Raw genomic sequence first — 23,927 nt, 5'->3', positions numbered from 1 at the left:
AACTATAATGGCCTGCTGGCCTGGAACCTCGAGAAAGTTTTAACTATTTAGCCAAGGTTTGGCTTTGTTTTGGGGTTTTGCTGTGGACTGACCTGGAGTCCATCTGTTTAGGACATGTCCTGAGTGATGCTATGCAATTGCCTTCGCTCAAGAGGTCCTCAAGCTCAGTCAGCCTGACAAGGGTATCCACTTCTGTTAGAATGTCCTGGAATGTATGTGCTCCACTTGCCACATTTTCTAATGACAAAGTCAGTTGTAGTGCTTGTTTGAAGTCCAGTTGGGCTTTAGCTAGCAGGTGCTTTTGCATGGTCACATCATTAATCCCCCATACCAAATGGTCTCTCAGCGTCTCATTTAGGGTTAAACCAAAATCTCTGCCAGATGTCTTAACCTCATCAAAAAACCCGACATGGATTTCCCTGGATCTCAAACTGCCATGTAAAACTAATAGCATCTCAAAATTAGAGGATGCTTGAGGTGATAATATTTGTTGCAAAGTTGGGGAGAGTGCTTGTGGATTGGGAGGCAGTAAGTTCGAATTTGGTGTTTGTAAAATGCTAGTGGGAAAGTATTGTGTGGTCCCTTTAAAAGATGATGTGCTTTTTCTGTGTTTAGAGAATTAAAATGGATGTCTGTGAGCATTAGCTTTAATATTTGCAACAACACAGAGAGCACCGAATTGAAACATTTGTATCAAAAGGCCATACAGTCAGCAGGCCAAGCAGCAGTTTTATTGAGACAACAGGCTTTTGAATTTAGGCAATCAATTTGAATGGGGTGCTTAGATACTAAAAACTAATTAAATTTAAATCTGATGGTTTTGACAACATAGGACCAATCGTATTGTAAGAAATATTGATATGTCATCAAGGGTATAAAAGAAGGGGGCAGTTGGACAAAGCCACAGAGCTAACTGCCATTTGCCAGAGCTAAAAGCCCTCAGCTCTCAAGAGAGAATCTAATGGCTTCCTCTATGTCTTAGAGAAAGCACCATCTAAATTACAACAGTACCAATGGCACAGCTGGTTAATATTCCTGACAGAAGAATTTATGGAGAAGGCACAGAACATTCCAGAAGGCAAGTAGCCTAGTTGTAATTTCTGGAAACTAATTTTTTTAAAATATAAGTGGGACTTATATTTATTGGAACAGCATACGATTAGAAGATTGCTGTATTTGGGATTAGTTAGTAGTTAGAAGAGATTTATTCTGTTTGTTAATGGTTTAGTTAATTTGTTCAATGATAGAGTTAGATAAATCAATTTTTACTTGTTGACTTTGAAGTGAGTGTCAGGGATTTATTCTATTTAACCACCAGAAGTTGCTGAAAGGCAGGTTACACCACTTTTCAAACTCCTTTTACAGATTATGAGGTGAGGTGCTCCTCTTTGAATATTTTGCTTTTAGTTCTTGGGGGTGGGGGTCAACCTCCACTTTATAACATAGTCCTTAGCTAAATTCATTGACTCTTGAAAGTATCTGGCGCCTCAGGAAATGATAGGCTCCTAATAACTGTTTAAGCTGCAGGTCCACAAGCTGTCAGGAGAATTACTTGTTGCTTTTCATCTGCCTCATGTCACTTGCCTGAACAAAATAATGCATTCTCTCCACATACTGGCCCCAGTCTTCAATGGCAGGATCGAACGAGTCAAGCTTCCCAAATAGCGGCACGATGCCAGAAATGCTTACCCAACTCAAAGATGACTGTTGCAAGCGAATCTCTTCAGGAATTTTTTTCTCTCATGTTTTTCTCTCATCGCCACTGAAATAACTCCACAAAGGCCGGTATCCTGTCAACAAGTCACCTATTATTTACACACGCACAATAGATGACACTGACCCAGCTAGATCAGATCTACATCCTAGAGTGAACAGAACAGCTGACACTCCTGTTTCTTTCTGTCCACCAAGACTCCCTGATTGGACTAGGTTAACATCTCCAATCAGGAAACTGGTATTTTATGAGATCTATCTGGCCGAACTCATTCCAATCACTACACCCAGGGGATATAAAATTATCAGGGATATACATGAATGTAGAGTCGAAGTTAAAATCAGGTCAGGCATGATCTACTGAATGGCAGAGAAGGCATGAGGGCCAAATGGCCTATTCTTTTCCTTGTTTGTATGTTCGCAATTCTTAACCACCAATCTGTATTGTAGAGCTTTAAACTGGTCCATTGGTTAAGAGATATCTGCTATTTCTGCCATTTAACATGTAGGCAGTTCTGTAGTGCAACTTTAGTAGGTTACGCACCATATTTTTGGTAATGTGGTTGCCACTCCTCTCAAACTTCCTCTCTTGACAGTAATAATGGAGCAAGGGATTTGCCAGGTTGTGAAGTTAGAGAGTGTGGTTGTGCTGCTGTTCAAGGACTGCAGTATGTTAAAGATGCCCAGTTTTGAGCTATTAGATTTGCCTCCTTGGAAATATAGTGGAGGGCAAATTGAAATGAGGCACTTAAGAATGCCTTGAGTGATTATTTGAACAGAAATGCTGTCAGGGTCACATGGAAAAGGCAGGAGAATGGTAATGAGTCATTAGGCTCATTTGGAGAGCTGGCACAGGCACAATGGGCCAAATCGCCTCCTGCACCATAACACTTCCGTCACACTGAATGTAACTTAGTGTGTACATGTGGAAATAGGATTATGTAGTAGGCCATTCCATCCATTTTGTCTGTGCTAGGGTTTTAGTCCCACTGTCCCTACACTATATATAGCAATGCAATTATTTTCCTTCTAAAGTGTACACTCAACTCCCTCAATTGAATCAATGCGTAAATAGAAGCACCTATTTGCACTTCCATGCTAATTTACATGTTGGTATTTATTTCACATGCAATTACTACGTCGGTTTAGCACGGTAATTACAAACTGGAATAATGTTGGGTTTATTGGAACTTCACACACAAATCTCTCTTACAATTAACACCGTTAACTTGTACACAGCCCCAGGCGCCTAATGTGTTACAATTACCAACAGGGGGTGTCAAAAGTGCAAGATTTCAGGGAATTAGGTTTTTCAGGCTTAACTCCGCCCCGAGGGGTGATACCAGCCTTTTCTTCCTCCCCTCCGATGTGTTTTTTTCTCTCGGTCAGCCAATAGCAGCCGAAGGGGGTGGGGGTACGGTTGACGCTCGGTTTTATTCGTTAAAGTTGTGGGTGAGGAAGGTCGGTGGCTAATGAGGAAAGAGAAAACGCGTGTGGCAACGTCTTAACATCACGCGGGCTTCACGCTGTCTGTGCAGAGAACGGCTTCCTCATCGACCCTCCCCCATTCAACCCTCATTTACAACCTCCGGCAGCAGCTTGTGCCTATGAGAGAGAGTGTGTGTGTGTGTGTGTTTGTGCAAGATCCTGTGATCTCTCAGCAGCGGATCTGCGTTCTTGTTAAAGCTGTGGATCGCTGTTACCCCACTTCTCCAGCCATTGCATCGCTGAAGAGATCAGACTGAAGGAGGCAGTCAGGAGCAAGGCTGGTTTGGCATTAGTAGTGCCTGTAGTCAACAAGTTCCTCGCAGCTATTAGCATCTCTCGGAATCCCCTCTTGCCCTGCCTTAAATGACTGATATCGTACACGTACTTCCACCATTCCCGTATTCATTTTTACTGTTTCGGATTCTGCAATCCATTAGTTAGTCGAGCTTTTGTTTCATACAATGTTGAAGGTTCTAACCAAAAAGCTCAGAGCACAAACATTGAATGAGATCCAGCCCTTTCAACTGAAGGTGAGTAGGGTGTGCAGTGTATTCTTCTAACTTTGTTGCCTGGTGTGAATAACCTTGTCAGTTTATGAATGGACCATGTGACGTGTAGCGATAGAATTCAGTTTCGTGGCTATTCTGAAGACTCTGGTTATCAAGAGTTATTTAATTATTCGATTAGTTTGCATGATCGCCAGAACATGCATAACACCAGTCGATTAAGCTCGACTGTATTTTAAAAATGTGATACTTAAAATGAATTCCTTAATTGATCTCCGGTTTAATGATACATTAACTTTTGAGAGAGTTGTCGATGGGCACTACACATCAGTTATTGGTTTGCTCATTAACGTGCTATTATTATCAAAAGAAAAGTTCGTGTAAAGTTGCCGCTTCCACTTCTGTTTTCCCTTCCTGTACCTCTTTCACTGCTCGGTCTCTCAAATAATCTTTTCCTGGTGCTTGGTGGTCGGTGGTCAGTTATGGCGATTCCCTGCGTTGTAAGGAGGGCCTCTGGCTATGTGAAGGAGGGCTGGAATTGAGCCGCGGGTCACTGCTTCGTTCTCGTGTAGCGAAGGTGTTGACCTCTATTTGGAAGCTGCTGAATGCGTTGAGGGGAGTGGGGTGCGGAAGAGGGCTTGTCATTTAGTCAGCCTGTAACACCTACCAACTCGTAGTGCCACAGAGTCGTTAGTTGGTTGGATGAAAGCGGTCTGTTGATCTGATCTTCACCTGGTCCCCTCCTTCTCTTACACCCCAACCTTCACCCTTCAAACCTTACTCCCAAGTCAGAAAAAAAAATGCTCCTATCGATTCTTCAAAGCGGTTTTTCAATACTGTTGGGGCACTAAGTAACTGGTCTGGGATTGGGGTGGCAGTTGAGCCAATTTGCACCACTCCCTGTTGTTTCTGACGCTGCGTCAGATTCAGCCTGGCACTGAATAGTGGAGGGCAGTGACAGCAGGACTAGGGCGCAACATGTGCTCATCCATACTGTAGCCCAAACAGACCACACTGATAACTGGAAAGATTGGACTTTTGGCATCTGAGGACTTTTTAAAATGTTGGTTTGCTGTAGTTGAGGTAGTTAGTACTTGTGTATTTAACACAAGAGCATGATCCAGATGTGTTTGATGGGGAAAGAAGTGGTGGAGCGAAAGGAGGCTCCTGTGACTAGATGGCCCATTTGGGATGAATGACTTGTCGCTATGCTGCTTATTTTCTTTTTCTGTGTCTGAATGGACATGGCAAACAAGATGAACCTACCTTTCTCAATACTAGTCACTGGATGACTATATTAGTTTGGAAGCCAGTTTTTAGGAAGGTACAGTCAAAGGATACAATGGATACAAGGTGTGTTGTTTCCAAAGCTTTAGGATTGCCCTGTAGTCTCTGGGAAATAGGGATTTATTTCTTCAGCACAAGCAGATAATTTACAGAATGAAATAAAACTATTTTTTTACATTTTGAATACATTTTATAAAGTTACAGATGAGAAATGGATGTTGAATTGGATGATTCCCGGTTATTAATCTGCTCATGAGTGTTTACTTCGCCAATCAGAGTGGGAGGGTAGTATCCACAAGGTTGGATGTCTTGGATGACTTGTAGTGGGTGTACAGAGATGGCTGGAGACAGGGGGCTGGATAAAAGTTCCTGGATCAGGTCCTACCAGATTTGACAACATGACAAAGATGTAGAGTCATAGAGTCACACAGCATGGAAACAGACCTTTCAGTCCAACCAGTCCATGCTGACCATGTTCCCAAACTAAACTAGTCCCACTGTCTGAACTTGGCCCATATTCCTCAACCCTTTCTATTCATGAACCTATCTTTCAAACATTGCAACTGTACCTGCATCCATCACTTTCTGTGGCAGTTCATTACAAACATGAACCACTCTCCTTTTTTTTTAGAAGTTGCCCCTTATGTCCTTTTTAAATCTTCCTCCCTCTCACCTGAAAAATATGCCTCGTAGTTGTGAACTCACCTACCATCGGGAAAAGACCCTTGTGCATGATCCAGATGCCCCTCATGATTTTATAAACCTCAATAAGTTCACCCTCAACCTCCTATGCTCCAGTGGAAAAAGTCCCAGACCCTCAAGTCCTGGCAACATCCTTGTAAATCTTTTCTGAACCCTCGCCAGTTTAACAATATCCTTCCTATAACAGGCCGACCAGAATTCCAGTATTCTAGAAGAGGCCTCACCAATGTCCTGTAAAACCTCAACATGATGTCCCAACTCCTTATCTCAAAGGTTTGAGCGATGAAGGCAAGCATGCTAAATGCCTTCTTAATCACCCTGTCTATCTGTGACGCAAATTTCAAAGAATTATGTACCCAACCCTTGGGTCTCTCTGTTCTACAACACTACCCAGGGCCCTACCATTAATTGTGTAAGTCTTTCTGATTTCTGTACTTTCTGATAGCCCAATGCCTGATTAAACATTTTAAAAGAAGAGTTTTGCCATGCCACCTTGATTTAACAGTTCCTTTCATGACAGATTATCTCAATTTATAAATGTGCTGTGTTTGAGGATTAATGCTTATGAACATGTACCAATTACCAAGGGAGAAAAAGGCAATTTCTTCCTATGTCTGAGTTTATTTCCATTCATGTGAGCATTGCTGACATGACCAGTATTTTTCTCCATTCCTAATTGCCCTCGAAGGTGGCAGTGAGCTGCCATGTTCAATCATGGTAGTCAGTTCAGGGTAGGTACACCCATAGTGCTGTTGAGTGAATTCCAGTATTCTGGTTTTCAGATGATGTGACCTACTGCCCTAGTTCTGGGTGGCAGAGGTCGGGGGATTGGAAGATGCTGTTTGAAAGACCTTGGTAAATTATTGCAGTGCATCTTGTATATCTGTTTCTAAGGTTAATATTAATCTGGAGGAAAAAATAAGCTGAATCATCAGTGACCCTGAGCAAAGTTGATGGACTGAGCCTTCAGAGGGTAATCTTGCTCTAGCCAATGCATTGTGCCATTGCATGATTGTTGCTTGTTGAATGAAATATGATTTCACAGTTTCTAAATGTTGATGCAGAAGCAATAAATGCTGTGCTCTGACAAGAGGGGCCCACCAGCATATTTGTGGTGCAGAGGAATTCTGTTAAGCTTCATCAGATTTAAAGTGACAGGGGCACACTTGTGTCAACAAATTGGTGATTGCATCCAGCCGTGCAAATTTACAATCACTCCTCCTCTCATGCAAATTTCTCCCTTTGTTCCTGAAAAGAATGATTGGAGCATGTATTCTGAGGGCTGGCAGCTCTCTGGTACCTGCTGCCTCTACCTGGTCTAGTTCCCTGTCCAGTACCCCTATTACCTCTGATCAATGTTTGCCCGCTTTTTAAAGAGCCCTCAAATTTAAAAACAAACTTGTATCGTTGCTTTCTAATTCCTCCATGGGCTCACTTGCCCTCTCAATCCCCACCCAATTCCTTCCCCTCAGTAACCTCCTTTGTCCTCTTGCACATTCCACTATTTTACAATGTTCTAATACATTAAAAGTGCTGCATAAATGTCAGTGTGTACCTATTATTTCATATTATACAGCACAGGAACAGGCCCTTCTGCCCACTGAGCCTGAGCCAATTCTATTACTTATTTAGACCCACTATTTATCGCCCACGCGTGGTTTCCACCCCTCCGTTCACCTCCCATTCATGCGTCTATTAAGATATGCCTTAGATTTGCTAATGTGCCTGCTTCAACCACCTCCACTGGCAGTGCATTCCAGGAACCTACCACCCTCTGCATGAAAAATTTTCCCCACAATTTTTTCCCCTAAACATTCCCCCTCTTGCCTTGAACCTGTGCCCTCTTGTATTTTTAACCCTGGGAAAAAAGCCTCTGAATATCCACCCTATCTGTGCTGATCATAATTTTGTAGATCTCTGACAGATTGCTCCTCAGCCTCCGTCTTTCCAGTGAAAACAGTTTGAGTTTATCCAACCTCGCCTCATAACTAAAATCCTCCAGATCAGGCAATATCCTGGTAAACCTTCCCTGCAACCTCTCCAAAGCATCCACAACCTCCTGGTAGTGTGGTGACCAGAACAGCACCCAAAATTCCAAATGTGGCCAAACTAAAGTTTTGTACAGTTGTAACAGACCTTGTCAACTTTTTATATTTGATGCCCTGGCCGATGAAGGTAAGTGTGCTGTATGCCTTCTTGATCACCTTTATCCAGCTGTGTTTCCACTTTCAGGGATTTGTGGACCTGGACACCCAGATTTGTGTGTGTCAGTGCTGCTAAGGGTTCTGCCATTTATTGCATTATTTGCATCTGAATTTGATCTCTGAAAATGCATCACCTCTCATTTGTCCAGATTAAACTCCATCTGCCATTTCTCTGCACAAATTATATGTTATTTTTCTGTCTCTGTAAATGGATGTGGTTGTTTAATCTATTTTTTTGAAATAAACACTATGTGCATTTGTCTAACACCCTTTTTCTTATGACCTCAGAATGTCTGTCTCAATTCCAAAAGTACATTACAATCAGTTAAAAAAACATTTGGAATGTAGTGACTGTTATAATGTAGTAAATTCAGCAGCCAATTTGCACACAAGTCTCCACAAAGAATAAGTAAATAAATGATTGGATAATATTTTCTGAGTGTTGCACAAAACCTAATGCTTTTTCCAGGCCTGCCAGTGATTGTTTGGTCCCTACTCCAGATGGCAGTGTAGCTGGAGTCTCTAGATTTTTGGCTTAGTAACTCATTTACTCTGCAGAGAGAAATGACAAGAAACTAAAGTTTCAAAAACAAACCAGAAAAAAAAAATCCTCTGGGTCACAAGCTGAACTCCAAGCCTCAACGAAGCTGGTTGGTTTCCGAAAGGAAGGCCAGAGGCCAAGTGTATCCAAGATGCTCAGAAGCTAGAGTAGCAGAAAAAAATCCTGGGGAACAGACTATTTTCTGTAACATTTGTGATTTAGGTCTGATGCTATAGCAATAAAGGGAATTGATAACTTTGAGTTGAATGGTGCGGTGGAATGAAAAAGGATAATTTTCAAGAATATTCTGGATTTAAACAACATTTAAAGTACAAATTATATTTGTCTTCCTTTTTTCCTTTATAAAATGCTTCTTAAAATCACTATAATTGGATGTTTCTTTCCGTGTTTCAGTGTCAAACTTTGTTTTATGCTCCTGTCTTAAGATTTTTTTTTTGATGTTAAAAGAACGATGTAAATTTAAGTTGTTGTTGTTGTTCTTTCCTATATATTGAAACCACAGAGCTGGTATTATGTTCAGATGTGGCTCTGACTTCTTCTCCTGTCTCTTGGTTTCATAAAGGATGATATCAAACAAATGAGAAGAGCACTCATGTTGTCATCCATTCAACCTCATAGCTGTGAACAGGAGAGTGATGGCACATCATACAGAATGACCTTGCACAATCAAGCTGCATTTTCAATCATGTTTCTGCACATTAACAGAATAGCTTGGGATTGTTTATGGGAATGTGAAGCATAATATTTACACTCACTGGGCTTGGGAGGATGTCAAGATGACAGAGTCTGATAGTGTAAGATCAACTGCAAGCAGATTGTGTTTGTCGGTGTAAGAATTGGCCTTGTTAACATACTGTGAGCATCATGGCACCAACTGGAAAACAATACATTAAAGCTGTAGGCCGTTAATATTGCACTGATAAATATTATTTTTCTGTTCTAACTCTGAGGCCTGAAAAGCAATATTAGAGAATGGCAGAAGGTTATTTTTTCTTATGTTGTTGGGTCAGTAAAGGATCTGTTCCTGATCTTAGCTGATTTTGGTCAGGCAGTCGTATTTATATTGCACCTGTATATAATATGAGTAGGGGAGGGGGAAGTTGCATATGATTTGTGGGTGTTGTGCGGTGTAAGTGGAGTCAGTTAGATAAGAACATAAATAAATCATTCGAAGCTGCTCCACCATCCTGGATCATGGCTGAACATCAATCTCAATGCCATATTTCCACACTAGACCTCTCTCCTTTTAATGTAATTAGTAACAATACGTCCATCAGTCTCTGTTTTGAACTTATTTAATGACTGAACTTCCAAAGCCCTCTAAGTGGACTATTCCAAAGATTCACACCCTCTGAGTGAAAAGATTTTCCTCATTTCAGTTCCCAGAAAGTCCAAGTCTTATTCTACAACTGTACTCCCTGGTTGTAGATTCCACAGCAAGGGGGAATATCCTCTTTCTTAAATAAAAACAGTACTGCAGATTCTGTGCTGAAATAAAAAATAAAGTTCTGGAGAAACTCCCACTATCTCTTCAATATCCCTTCATAGGACATTCCCACCCTCTCACGAATCAATCAGTCTCTGCTCATTTCAACTATAGAAAGTATATCTTTCCTTAGGCAAGGGAACCAGAACTGTGCATGATACTCCAGGTGCAGTTTCATCAGTGGTCTGCATTGTACTTACACTTTTTTCAAAGAACCGGCCCAGATAAAATCTGGATACAAGGGCCTCTTTCTGTTGTTATTGTCTGATGAATTATTCAGAGTACTGCTGGATCACAGAAGAGAAAATTAGCTGATTCTTATATCCTCCTCTTTGTTATTCAGTGTCCTTTTGTTGCCATATACATGATTGAATGTATATCAACCAGTGCAGAGATGTTACTACGCACCACTGAGCTGGTCAGAGTTGGACTTGAGACAGGGACAGTAGTACTGTCCCACAAGAACTCTAGATATTGGCAGTCAGTCGTCTCAACTCCAGGAGTTTCTCAGGTAGATAGGCTGATTAGGAATTGTTCAAGATATTATCATTTGCCTCTGAGCTGTTGGGACTTAAACCATGGAGTTAGGGACACTGCCACTGTGTTACAAAAGCTCTTTAGATTTGTGGATAGATATTGAATCAATCTGTTCAGAAATGTTATTACACACACTGTGGAGCAGGTGTGACTCGAACCCGGGCCTCCTGGCTCAGAATAGATTTCAGTTATGCAGAGTATGCCTCACATCCCCTTCTTCCTCCTTCTGTTTTAGACTAGGAGAATCTGTTAATGCTTAGGCTGAATAAAAGCTTCTGGGTCACACCTGAGAAGGTGTTGGGTCTCCCTGGAACTGTTTTGCAACAGGGAGGCAGCATCTTCCATTGGGAGGTAATGTACAGTGGGACACTCAGAGTCTGTTAGGTAGGCCTGAAGAGAACAATTGGACAGGATAAGAATAGAACCTTCCGAAAACACTTAGCAGGCCAGGAAGTTTCAGTGGGAAGAAAGACCTTTTCCAAGTTGATCACTTTTCAGCAGATTGCATTTCAGATCATACCTTTAAACATCTCTCACCACAGATGCTATCTCTCGCATCCCCAGCCCCATGGAAAATTTTGTGCTTTTCCTGTTTATATTTTAGATTTTGAGTCGTCACAATAATTTGCTTTTGTTATTTTTGAATGTTGTTACACATTTTTGTGTCTTTTAAAATTCTCTTTTTGCCTGATTCTGCTCTTTTTTTTGTGAATATTTGTCAGTTTGTTTCACTGCCACCCGAAGGTATCTTACGGGTTTGTAAACGTTTTTTCCATTTGAAAAGAAGGGAAAAAGCCAAACCTGCTTATGGACGTGAAATATCCCAGCATTCCAAGCGGCGGCGAATGTCTCCTATTAAACGTACAGCGTCTCTGGTTCGAATAGAGGGCTTTCCCTGCCGCAATGGATTCTGGGATGTATTGTTCTTCATGCCGGCTTTTCGTTTCTGACAACAAAATGCAAGATGAAATTAGGAATAAAGGTCACAATGCGAATAGGCCGTTAAATTCACGTTCGTGCTGGGAGTTGGCCGGACTTTTTCTGACCTGCGGTAAGATAAGAATATAGACATTTTTGTGTTGCCCACACCGATATACAGAAAAATGCTGGAGACTGACAGAATAAAGAGGCGATTTTGTCCCACCCGCGCAGCAGAACTGAAATTGTCCTGTTTTCGAAACAAACTGTATTCAGTATTGTTTTGTGAACTTGCTGGTAATCGTCATGACCTTTACTCGTTAGGCCCAAAGGTCGCAACATCGTGCGGATTTAAATTTATGTGTGATTTTTTTTTTTAAAAGACTGGATTAGTAATTTAAAGGTCTTGACTATTACGGCAGTGCGTCCGAGTACAATCATATCATGGCATTTTGAGAATTTTATTACTTCTAAAACATCTGCAGATTACAAAAAGCTCACTGTCAGTAAAGGTAGTTTGTAAGATTGTTGCAAAAACATTGTCTTGATCAGTATTGCGTTTCTGAGTTCAGTTTTTGAGGAAAGGAAACAAAAAGAAGGCTCCAGACCCGAAACGTCAGCTTTCCTGCTCCTCTGATGCTACCTGGCCTGCTGTGTTCATCCAGCTGTACGCCTTGTTAACTATCTTCACCTGGCCTGGTTTCTATGCGAGTCTAGTTTCACACTAATGTGGTTGATAACTGCACTGTGAAGTTGCTGAGTAGCCTTTAGAATGGAATGGTCGAACAATAAATACCCTCACATACACTCACATCCGAGAATGGCCAGTGCTCTTCTTAATTCAATCAGCTTTAGTCAAGAGAGAACCTTTGTAGAAATACAAGGCATTTTCATACCTATTTTTTCCTTGTCTATCTTGTATGATCAAATTAAATAAAGTACTTAGTCATCATTCTCAGTCTATGTATACTGGAAGTGAGAATGATGCAGGTGGTTACAAATAAAATTATAGGCAGGCTTGCATCAGGCAATTTAGTAGAATGTGTGACAATAGATCCTTCACTTTGGTAGGAAGAACAGAAACAAAAACTTGCATTTATAAAGCCACCTTTCATGGGATTCCAAAGCCATTCACAAAGTTGTATTGCAGGAAATATCAATGATTTTTGTGGACAGGAAACCTCCAAGTACCAATATGATAGTGACTCCAAAGTATGTTCTTATGATGGTTGAGGAATAAATATTCACGAAGGCACTAGGAATAACTTTACTCATCTTCAAAATGAGTTGGAAAATTTAGAGGACAGATAGGCTTCAGTTTAACATTTTCATCTAAAATATAGCATAACTTTAACAACCTAGTAGTTCTTCTGTATTGCACTGGAGTGACAATCTGGTCTTTAGGGTCCAGGCTTGGAATGGAGATAATGCTCTAAATCCAAGATACAAACAGTACCAACTAAGCCATGGCTGGAAACTGAAAGTAGAATTATTTTTCAAAAGGCAGAGACTATTAGGTGTTGGTATTTAGAGAAATTTGGGGTTTTTTGTATACAAATCACAGAAAGTAAACATACAAGCACAAAAAGCAATTACAACGGCAAATTAAATGTTGTCCTTTGTAATAAAGGACAATTAAATCAATGTGTATGTAGTCCCTGAACCTTAGAAATGAAATATTTGCCAAAAGGGAGTGCAGCAAAGGTTCAGAAGATCTCTAAGAGGGGAGGTTTGCTGTAGGATTCTTTTGAGGGCAGATTGAGTAGATTGGATCTGTATTCTGTGCCATATAGAAAGATGATGGGTGATCCCATTGAATAATGTAGTGTAAAATTTGTCAAATGACTGAAGTTGGAGAATCTACAATGAGTTGGTGGAGTCATAGTTTCTGGTATGATATTAGTAAGTTAAGACTGGGATGAGGAGAAATTTCTGCACCCAGAGAGCCTTAAATGTCCAGTTGTTGTAGATATTTAAGACTGAGAACTATAGATTTTGGAGAGTTGAAAAATTGATGGATATGGGAAAATGCACTTGAGGTAGAAGTTCAGTCATGACAGATGATAGAGCAGGGGCTTGATTGACTACATGGTCAACTCCCGATCCGATTTCCTTCATGACTTGCTGACGTGGCAACAAGACTGAGACATTCTGTGAGATGTTTGATGCATATGTGGGCAGAGGGAAATAAAAGATGCAAGGACAGAGTGGCTGAGTGTCGACACAGGCATAAAGTATTTGAGACAAAAAAGCCTGTTCTTCTGCTGTTAATTCTATCTACTCCTAGTTGTACAAAGGTGTATATTGCAGAGATCTACAGCACAGAAAAAGTCAAAACAGCCCATCATGTCAGCCTGGGGAGGAATGCTGAGGTGGGGATATTCTAATACTGAGCTTCTTTGTGCCATACTGCCATTATGTGCTGTGCACAAATAAGCTGCTTCTTGAAGGTAATTATCCTGTAATTCTGTAATTATCTGATGAGAGGTGGAAACCTTCATTCTAGTGAAAAATTGTAGACCCTTTGATAAGCACGGAAGCAAGCAATTCAGCACATTTTGCCTGTGCAAGTGCTCCGGGGAGGCAATGGCCTGGTGAAATTGTTGCTGGGCTGTTAATCCAGAGACCCAGATAATGTTCTCTGGACCCAGGTTCAAATTCTGCCACAGGAGATGGTGGAATTTGTATTCAATGAAAAAAATCTGAATTAAGAATCTAGTGATGACTATGAATTCAATGTCCATTGTCAGAAAATCCCATCTGGTTCACTAATGTCCTTTTAGGGAAGGAAACTGCCATCCTTACCTGGTCCGGCCTATATGTGACTCCAGACCCACAGCAATGTGGTTGACTTATAACTGCCCTCTGGGCAATTAGGGAGTAGCAATAAATGTGGCTTAGTCAGCCAGAAATTTTTTTTAAAAAAAGGAATTAGTCCCATTCCTTTGTACTTTATAAATATTTATCTGTTCTCTTTTTAAAAACATTTTCCACATCCTATCATTGCATGCATTCCAGGTTATAACGCATCACTGCATTATTTTAGCAGAAATTGCTTCACATCACCATCTGCTTCTTTTGCAACTTATCTTAAAATCTATCTTTTGGTTACTAACCCTCCTTTCATTTTGATAATGTTTCTTCTGATTCACACTTTGAAACTCTCACAATTTTAAATAAATAGACCCTCAAGTCAGAAGACTGTGGGTTCAAGTCCCACTCCAGACCTTAAGAGAAAAATATTGATTGATACCCCAGTCTAGTACTGAGGGAGTTCTTTCCTGTTGATTGTACTTCTTTCAGATCAGATGCTAAACCAAAGCTGTGTCCATCCTCTCGGGTTGACGTAAGTGACCCTGTGGTGGGGTACTGATCACAAAAATGACTAGATGATTCATGAGCACATTGCTGTTTGTGAGGGTTTGTTGTGTGCATGTTGGGCTACTATGTTAAGAAAGATTGCAACATTGATTTAAAAAGTACTTTGAGGTATCCAGTGGTTATGTAAGGTGTTATATAAAGGCACATTTCTTTTACCTCTTTTGACTCTGAGAAATGATTCATGGCAAGTTTTTGCAGCCCTTAGCTGTGTAGAGTTTAGCTTGATCAAGTCTTACCACTGCTATATCCCACAAATTGCTAGTCAGTCAGTGGTATGGCAGGTATGGAGCCAGTCTGTGAGATTGATGTCTTTAGATAAATTTACTCTGATTAAATGTATTCCTGAAGGTTTTATCACATGAACTCCTATCTGCAAGTATTACTCCCACTCAATTTGCCATTTCCTTATCCCATCTCCAATATTTCTGCAGCCAAGAAGCCAAGGTGTTCAAAAAGTGGAAAATCCACTGTTTCTTTTACTAGACTTATGGATTTGTTCTGCAGTAATGAATAAGTGATTGACAATTTTAATTTCTGGAGCTTCCAGAGCCATTGATGAAGGTTAGATAGTTTTAAGGCATAAGGAATTTTTATTTTAAATTAAAACGGTCATGGTCAAAATTTATCCTTTAATCAACATTGGGTTTATAGGAAAACAGAAGGACTGTATTCGTATTTCTATTCTTTGTGTGATGTTGCTGTATGTAAATTAGTTGCTGCATTTGCCTACACAACAGAGTGGGTCAGTGTTTTCAAAGTAACCCATCATATTCAAAGTGCTTTGAGATTTTTGAGAGGTGTGATGTCTCACCAGTGATACTTTATAAATGTGTTTTTCTAACCTGTTGTCTTGACTTACATTGATAGTGTACAACTTGAAGTAAAGAATTACGTGATAAAATATGACCTTAATAATGCATAATATGCTAAGTGGTATTTATATATAGACAATGTAAATCCAGGCTAATACTTCTAAACTGACGTATAGTTAGTGGAACGTAAATCTAAACTGTGCTTCAAGATGACCTTCTTTGCTCAATATTCAGTATGAACAACTGGCTAGTCGCCAGGCAATAGAAAAAAGATTAGGTTTATTGAATCATTTAAAACAGCTTCACACATAGGTAATTGCTGAAAGGTAGTGCATTAGCAATTTCTGTGCCACTTTTCTCGAGCACCACTCAACATTCTAACCTCTACCGCCTAGAAGGACAGAAGCTACAGACATGGTGAAGTCCACCACCTTTATGTATCTCTCAAAGCCAAGCACCACCCTGGTTTGGGTATATAACTATTCCTTTTGTCGTAGCTGGGTTCAAATTCTGAAATGGTCAAACAATTGTTGACGTGGTTGTATTTTCAACACTCAGCCTGGGAAGCTGTTGACAGTGACTCTCCACTACATTCTCAGTGACAAATAGGTACAGGCAATCAGTGCTGGCCTTGTCTTTTTCCTGGCAACAGATTTAAAAAAACAAACTGTAGAGAGTTAAATGGGCAGAAGGAATTAGTTTAGTTCAAAAAGATCATCGACATGATGTTGGATTTTATTTTTAGATTTTAAGTCAAGTAAAACATATTTTGATTTTAAAAACATAAGTTATTCAGGTACTAGGAAATAATTCAAGTATATTCAGAAACAAATTGCTGGATTAACTCTGCAGTTCTGGCAGCATCTGTGGAGAGAAATCAGAGTTAATGTTTCAGGATCAGTGACCCTTCTTCAGAACCCTTCTGAAGTTCTTTTTTGTTTTTAACTTCAGTACATTTTCTTGACGAGAAAACAATACAAGTCTGAATATTTCTCTGAAGAGTTTATCTTGATTAGTATTTTCATTTGCATTCTTATGTCTTGGTATGATATCATTTTAGATGAGACTGTGATGTTTTCCAGGATGACCATTCTGGTATGACGTGGTATTTGCCACCTTTTATTAGTATGTGATACAGCATGTTATTTGAGGTGGTTTGCTGCCACTAAAGTACTTTGCATGTGCTATATCTTGGGTCTGTCTGACAATTAGTGGTAGAGACAGACACCATGATAGGGTATCTGCAATATATGTTAATGACTTTGAGGAAAGTGAATGTACTTTAGCCAAGTTTGAGGATGGCACAAAAATAGTTGGGAATGGAAGTATTGAGGACACATTGAGTCGAGACAGGGCTACAGACAGGTTAAGTGAGTGGGCAAAAACTCGGCAGATGGAATGTATTGTTGCAAAATGTGAGGTTATGAACTTTGGCAGGAAAATGGAGGAGCTGAATATTATTTAAATGGAAAAAGACTGCTGAAAACTACATCACATAGAGATTTGAGAATCCTTGTGCATAAATCACAAAAAGCTAGCATTCACGTTCAGCAGGTTATAGGGAAGACAAATGTAATGTTGACTTATATTTCAAAGGAAAGGGAATATATAAAATAGTTAGGTCTTGCTAAAACTACATAAGGAAATAATCAGACTACAGCTTAAGTATTGTGTGCAGTTTTGGGCCTCTTAGGCATTGTAAACAGTCAAGAGAAGGTTCATTAGGCTGATTTCAGGTATAGAAGGACTGTCTTAGGAGAGTTTGAGTAGATTGGGCCTGTACTCATTGCTTTTAATTCTTCTAAATTCCAATTTAATTGAAACATGCAAAATTTTTTCAGGACTTGACAGGTTAGATGCTGAGAGGTTGTTTCCTTTGTGTGACAGTCTAAGACCGAAGGGTGTAATCTTGCACTAAAGGGTCACCATTAGACAGAGATGAGGATGAATTCCTTCTCTGAGGTTAGTGAATCTGTGGAATTGTTTAGTGCAGAAGGCTGCAAAGGCTGGATCATTAAGTATATTTGAGGGTGAGAGAATTGAAGATTGTGGAGGAAAGTGGAGCTGAGTATTATCAATATATATGATCTCACTGAATGGCAAGGCAGAATCAATGGGCTGAGTTACCTGCTTTTACACGTCTGTCTTATCTGTGCCTCAGTGTGTGATAGCAAGTATCTTGGCGTCAGTTTAAGATAAATTGTGCACAGTAGGATGCATATTTTGTGAAGGTTGAACTTGGCCCACATGTATTTGCAGGATATTTCATGGTGAATATGCAAGAGAGTTATAGCAAAGGTAGATCTGTTGAACAAGTGAGAAGCTGGAGTACATTTAACTGAATCATTGACAGGGAGGAGAACCATTAATTAATGGATTTATTAAGTGAGAGTAGGTTTCAACAATAAAGTCTGTATTCTTTTAAAAAAAGTTAAGGTGAATTTGTATGTGTGAGCACTAAATTCAGTCTGGATGGGCTGAAGCACTGGAATAGATCACATCCTGATTTCTTACCTGCTTACTCATTAAGGTCAAGGTGAGATTGTTCATTTGCCTCAGTTGATGGGGAATGTGGTAAACTGAGGATGACCTTTTGAAACAGTTAATGGGAACCATAATGACATGGTGCTTGCAGGTGGGAGTTTATGCGATGAAATATGTCCAAACAGGGTTGATAGCGCTGCAGAGCCCCTTATTGAACCCTTGATGGTGCCATTCTAGCCTATCTATATTTCCAAAGAGTGGTGTGGCTTGGAAATCCTAACTCTCTTTGCATTGCCTACTCCTCCTTTTGATTCCTTTCAATGACATGCCTTATTTTCCTGACTTGACTCTGTAGATATCCTACTCACCAAGAAATGAGGATGACAGTGATGACTCGGAAGGGGAGAATCAAGAATTGGCGCTGATTGATCAAGGTAAGTAGGGAATAAAGAACTGTTTCATCCTGTATATTGTTGACTATGCTTGTGAAAATTGGTACAGATTGTGCACAGGTGCAACTAACCTAAAATATGTAAACTGTCAGGGAAATGACTTCAAGCCTTCAAGCAAATGTAAAAAAATTGATGTGGTGGGCAATCTGTTCATCCTTTGACTCTAACTTGGGCTGCCTTTTGACTCCAGACCCATCCGCCTCAATTGGGGAAAAGTGCTTTTTTTGGGAACTTTAGACTTGAAGACATTGCTGGGGCTTGAGAGTTTCAGTTATGAAGAAAGCCTATTAGATAGCCTGAGGTTATTATCCTTCGAGCAGACAAGACCGAGGTTGGTGGGGGGAGGGGATGTGATTGAGATGCATAAAATTATGAGGGGCATAGATAGGGTAGACAGGAAGACCTTTCCCATTGATGAAGGGATGTATGACCGAGGGCATATATTTAAAGTAAGGGACAGGAGGTTTAGAGGGGATGTGAGAAAATCCTTTACATTCAGTGAGGGTGGTAGGAATCTGGAACTCACTGCCTGTAAGGCTGGTAGATGCAGAGATGCTCTAACATTTAAGAAGTATTTAGACATGCACTTGAGATACCAGGGCATACATGGCTATGGGCCAAGTGCTTGAAAATGGGATTAGAATGGATAGGTGGTTATTTTTGACCAGCATGAGTACAATGGGCCAAGGGTCTTTTTCTGTGATGATCCGTATGACTCTAACTATGGTGCTCCCATGCATTCCAACCTTTTCTATTATCAGACAATGAGCCTCATTATTTCTATGGAGGTAGTGGAACCTCCATTACCATGTTTGAGTGGTAATTAATGATATGTGAGGAAAAACGGTCAGCTTTGCACTATTTGATCAAAAAGTGTATCATAGTCTTGACCTCATCCGTGCCATGCTTCCCTTTTCCTGCCCACTCAACCCCATTGATTCTCCAACCCACTGCTCCTACCACAGGCCTGCTTGAGTTCATATAAAGTGTGTGCTTGGATTTATTAAATATTAAAGTTGGCCTCCCCCAGTGGGCATGCAAACGGCAAATGATTCACACTTCACTTGACACTGAGTTTCTGTAACCAGGTAACTGCTTAGTAAGCTTTAGTAACCTAGGGAATGATGAGGCAGTCCCATTTATGTATTGGGGGCTAGAGTTACGTTTTGGTTAAGTACGTTTCTTTCTATGTTGAGAATTTTTCATGTCTCACCCATGTGTTTCATTGATACACAGGTGTTGCCCAAGACTGTTTTACCTGCATCATCCATCCTAGTTCCAATCAGCATGTAGTGATGATGTGTTTCCTCCAGTGTCTGCTACTAAGCTTTTTCAAGTTGCAGCCCCTTCCTGGTCAGTTCCTGAGTTATTCTGGAAGATATTCAGTGATGTGACACAGGATGGAGGGGAGCAATGGAATTGTTTGGAAAGCCCTCCAACCCTCTGAGATCTCTGTATTCCTCTAGCACGTCCTTCACTTTCTCCCTTGTGCCGAAGACAGCTGAAAGCATAGTCATAAACTGTGGAATTTTCTTCTTTATAGGTCTGAACCTTTTCTTCCACTTTCCTTTTTTTTTCTGAAGGATATTTCTCTTCCTCCATTAACTCTAGCTCTGAGTACTCACCTTCCTTTACTAATAGGGAAAATATGAGTAACCCTGTCAGTGCTGATGTATATATGAATTGCAGATTAATTGTGGTGAAGGTAATCAGGGAGAGAAGGGATGAAAAATGAATATTCAAGGGTCTTCAGTTTTTAGGAAGGACAAAGAGGAAAAGTCAGTGGGGTAGCATTCTTGGTTAAAGAGATCGTTAATATAATAGTAAGGAAGGATATAGGCTCTGGTGAAGTGGAGTCTGTATGGATAGAGCTTAGAAACACCAAGGGGGCAGAAAACAATAGTGGGGGCTATACATAAGCCTCCAAGCTGCAGTGATAACATTGGGGAAGGCATTAAACAGAAAATTAGAATTGCAAACAGGAAAGGTAGAGCTGTAATTATGGGTAGCTTAAATCTGCACATAAATTGGGCAAACCAAATCAGGAACTAAGCTGGAGAGGAGGAATTCCTGGAACGAGTATGCAATGGTTTTCTGGATCAGTATGTTGAACCAAACAGAGAACAGGCCTTTCTAGACTGGGTGTTGTGTAATGAGAAATGAATAGTTGGCAATCTAGCTGTAAGAGGCCCCTTATGAAATAGTGACCATAATTCTAGCCACGGAGGGAATACAACAAACGTTTACCAATTGATTCCTGGGATGGCAAGGCTGACATCTGCAGAGAAACTGGATCAGTTAGGACTATATTCACTGGAATGTAGAAGAATGAGGAAGAGGAGGATCTCCTAGAAACCTGTAAAATTTTATCAAGACTGAACAGGGTATATGCAAGAAGGATATCCCTCATGACCAGTAGTTGAGAACCAGGGCTATAGTCTAAGGAGGTAAGCCATTCAGGACAGAGATGAGGAGCAATTTCTTCACCTAGAGAATGGTGAGCCTATGGAATTCTCTACCACAGAAAGCAGTCGAGGGCAAAACATTGAATCTTTTCAAGAAGGAGTTAGATATAGTCATTAGGACTAAAGGGATTGAAGAGTATGGGGAGAAAGCAGGGACAAGGTACTGACTTAAATGCTCAGCCATGATTGTATTGAACAGTCGAGCTGGCTCAATGAAGGGCTGAATGGCCTACTCCTGCTCCTATTTTCTGTGTTCCTAAGGTAGCCAGGTATGCTATTGCAAGTTGTTGCCGAAATTGGAGAGATGAAGAGCAAAACAATGTGAATGTCGGATGAAGAGTGTGGGAGATCTTGGCCCATGATTTGTTCATGGGATGTGAGTGGCTCTGCTAAGTCTAACACTTGTTTTCCATCCCTGATTGCCCCTGAGAAGATGGTAGCAACCTGCCATCTGAACAATTGAATGGCTTACTGGGCCATTTCAGTTAACAGCCGATGACATTGCTGTGGCTCTGGAGTCATGTGTAGCCCAGACCTGGGTAAAGATGGCAGTTTTTGTCCCATGAGGGACATTAGCAAACCAGGCAAGTTTTTGCAACCATCTGGCTGCCTCAGGGTCACTTCTTGATGACTAGCTTTGTTTTCCAGATTCATTTTATTTAAAATCCTCAGCTGCCATTGTTGGATTTGAACTCTTGTTTCTGGATAATTAAATTCAGATTACCAGTCCAGTAACAGAACCACAACACCGCTGGCTAGGATTCAATCCTATTGCAATAGAATGACTTCAATTTTAAATCAATATGATGTTTTTGGACTAACAAGAAATTAATTATCACTTTTTGTTCAGTTGTAACTGTAAGCAAACTAAGTACAATATCTAGTTAGACTCTGGAGTCTATGTGTAGTGGTATCTTTGAGAATCGGCTAGTTAAAACTTTTCACAAGCTGCATTAAGCTTAAGGTATGCGGTCTATGCCAAATCCAAACCACAACTCAACCTATGAGAGTTGGCATGATGGGCTGAATGGCCTCTGTTTGTGTTGTATCATTGTGTTGCTTATTTATCCGAAAATGTAATTATGAAAGGCTTCATAAAATAGGATCTTGTTTTTCTAAACCCTTTGCAGAAAGTCAGAGGAATTGTCGCCTGTCATCATTGTCGCCCATCTGTCGAGAAAGTCAGAAGCGCCTCTGCGAAGTACGGACCGTATTTGATCCCCTGGACTGTGAGAGCTCCGAGGAAGAGCTTGAACGCATTAACAGAGAATTTGGAGGGGAGAAGCGCAAGTGGTCGCAGGTGAACAGACTCAGTTGCTACAGCGACAGTGCGTCGTCTAGCGACGAAGAGGTCAAAGACTTATGTGGCATGTCCTTCAAGCCTGTACCACAAGCCGATCAGAAGTACATCCACAGCAGCCCTGTGCCATTCAGTGCCACACCTCCCAAGAGACTCCATCCCTTGGTCCAGAGGCCATCAGGACAGATCATACTGCACAGTGTTGGCACCTCAGTTGACCAGGCAACACCATGCAAGCGGCACAGGCAGGGCCAAGACTTCAGCAGGCCAAGCCTGGATTTGGAGAAAATGCAACAGGTTGGTGCAAAGTTAACAGTGAATCTAACTGAAATGGGTCATACCTTTTTTTTCAAGTGGCGGAAGTATCATAAAATGCAGTCACTGAGAATGGGTGGGCCTGATGTAATGCAGTTCCTGTCAAATATGGCCTGCTGTTCTGAGAATCTGCATTAAAATAAGGCTGCAGGTGCTGAGCCCTGCTGATCATAACTCTTGAGGATCAATAAGTTCTATGTGGAGAAAACTACTGGGGTTAAGAAATTTCAGGTTTGTTCAGTTCCTCAGTGCCCACTGTACTTAGCACAAAAATGACTGGTGTCATGGAGTCACAGAGTCCTACAGCGCCGAAACAGGCCCTTCGGCCCAAACTGGTCCATGCCAACCAAAATGTCCATCCATGCTAACTCTATTTCCCTGCAAGGGGTGGCACGGTGGCTCAATGGTTAGCACTGCTGCCTCACAACGCCAGGGACCCGGGTTCGATTCCACCCTCGGGCGACTGTCGGTGTGGAGTTTGCACATTCTCCCCGTGTCTGTGTAGGTTTCCTCCCACAGTCCAAAGATGTGCAGGTTAGGTGGATTGGCCATGCTAAATTTCCCATAGTGTTCAGGGATGCGTAGATTAGGTGGGTTACAGGGGGATGGGTCTGGGTGGGATACTCTGAGGGTCGGTGTGGACTTGTTGGGCTGAAGGGCCTGTTTCCACAGTCTAGGGATTCTGTGACCTAAACCTTTCCTATCCATGTATTCATCCAAATGCCTTTTAAATGTTGTTAATGTACCCGCCTCAAGCACTTCCACTAGCAGCTCATTCCTATGCATACCACCCTCTGTGTAAAAAAAAAAAAAAAAAGTTGCCCCCTCCAGTTCCCATGTATTCTTTCCCCTTGGTGAGATTGAATTTAATACAGATTTCAAAGGTAGCTGAATGGTTTAGTTGTCCTTGGAACATGAGTAATGCAGACAAAGCCAGCATTTATTGCCCACTCCTAATTAGCCTTGAGATTGTGGCAGTGAACTGTTGCCTTAAACCACTGCATGCTATCTGGTACAGATACACCCCACAGTGTTGTTTTTAATCTGTGGCAATTTGATACAACTGAGATGGTCTCTGTGCTGTTTCAGAGGGAAGTTAAAAATCAACCACGTTAGTGTTGACCTGCAGACCAGGTAGGGACAGCAGATTTCTTTCCCTGAAGTGCGTAGGGTATTTATGAAAATCCAATAATTTCATGATCATTATTCATGAGACTGGCATTTTACTCTAGATTTATTATTGTAATTAAATTAAAAATGCTTCAGCTGCAATGATGACATTTGAACTTGTAACTCCAAAGTATGAATCTAGATT

At 40.9% G+C, this 23,927-nt stretch overlaps 1 protein-coding gene across 1 annotated transcript in view; it reads left to right on the top strand.

Annotated features, from left to right (window-relative positions):
• The first annotated feature begins 3,124 nt into the window (after positions 1-3,124).
• Positions 3,125-23,927, top strand: part of si:dkey-16j16.4 — a 75,728-nt gene continuing 54,925 nt past the window's right edge. Inside the window, exons 1-4 of the mRNA XM_048597267.1 lie at positions 3,125-3,731; positions 18,436-18,514; positions 19,769-19,885; positions 22,128-22,594. Of these exons, the coding sequence (XP_048453224.1) occupies positions 3,663-3,731; positions 18,436-18,514; positions 19,769-19,885; positions 22,128-22,594 (732 nt within the window). The 5' untranslated portion in view covers positions 3,125-3,662. The remainder of the gene's footprint in view (positions 3,732-18,435; positions 18,515-19,768; positions 19,886-22,127; positions 22,595-23,927) is intronic.

The sequence above is a fragment of the Rhincodon typus genome, chromosome 5, assembly GCF_021869965.1.
Source record: "Rhincodon typus isolate 14 chromosome 5, sRhiTyp1.1, whole genome shotgun sequence".
In the NCBI taxonomy this organism is placed as follows: Eukaryota; Metazoa; Chordata; class Chondrichthyes; order Orectolobiformes; family Rhincodontidae; genus Rhincodon; species Rhincodon typus.
The sequence above is the reverse complement of the archived record's forward strand: the minus strand, read 5'-3'. Positions and strand labels throughout refer to the sequence as shown.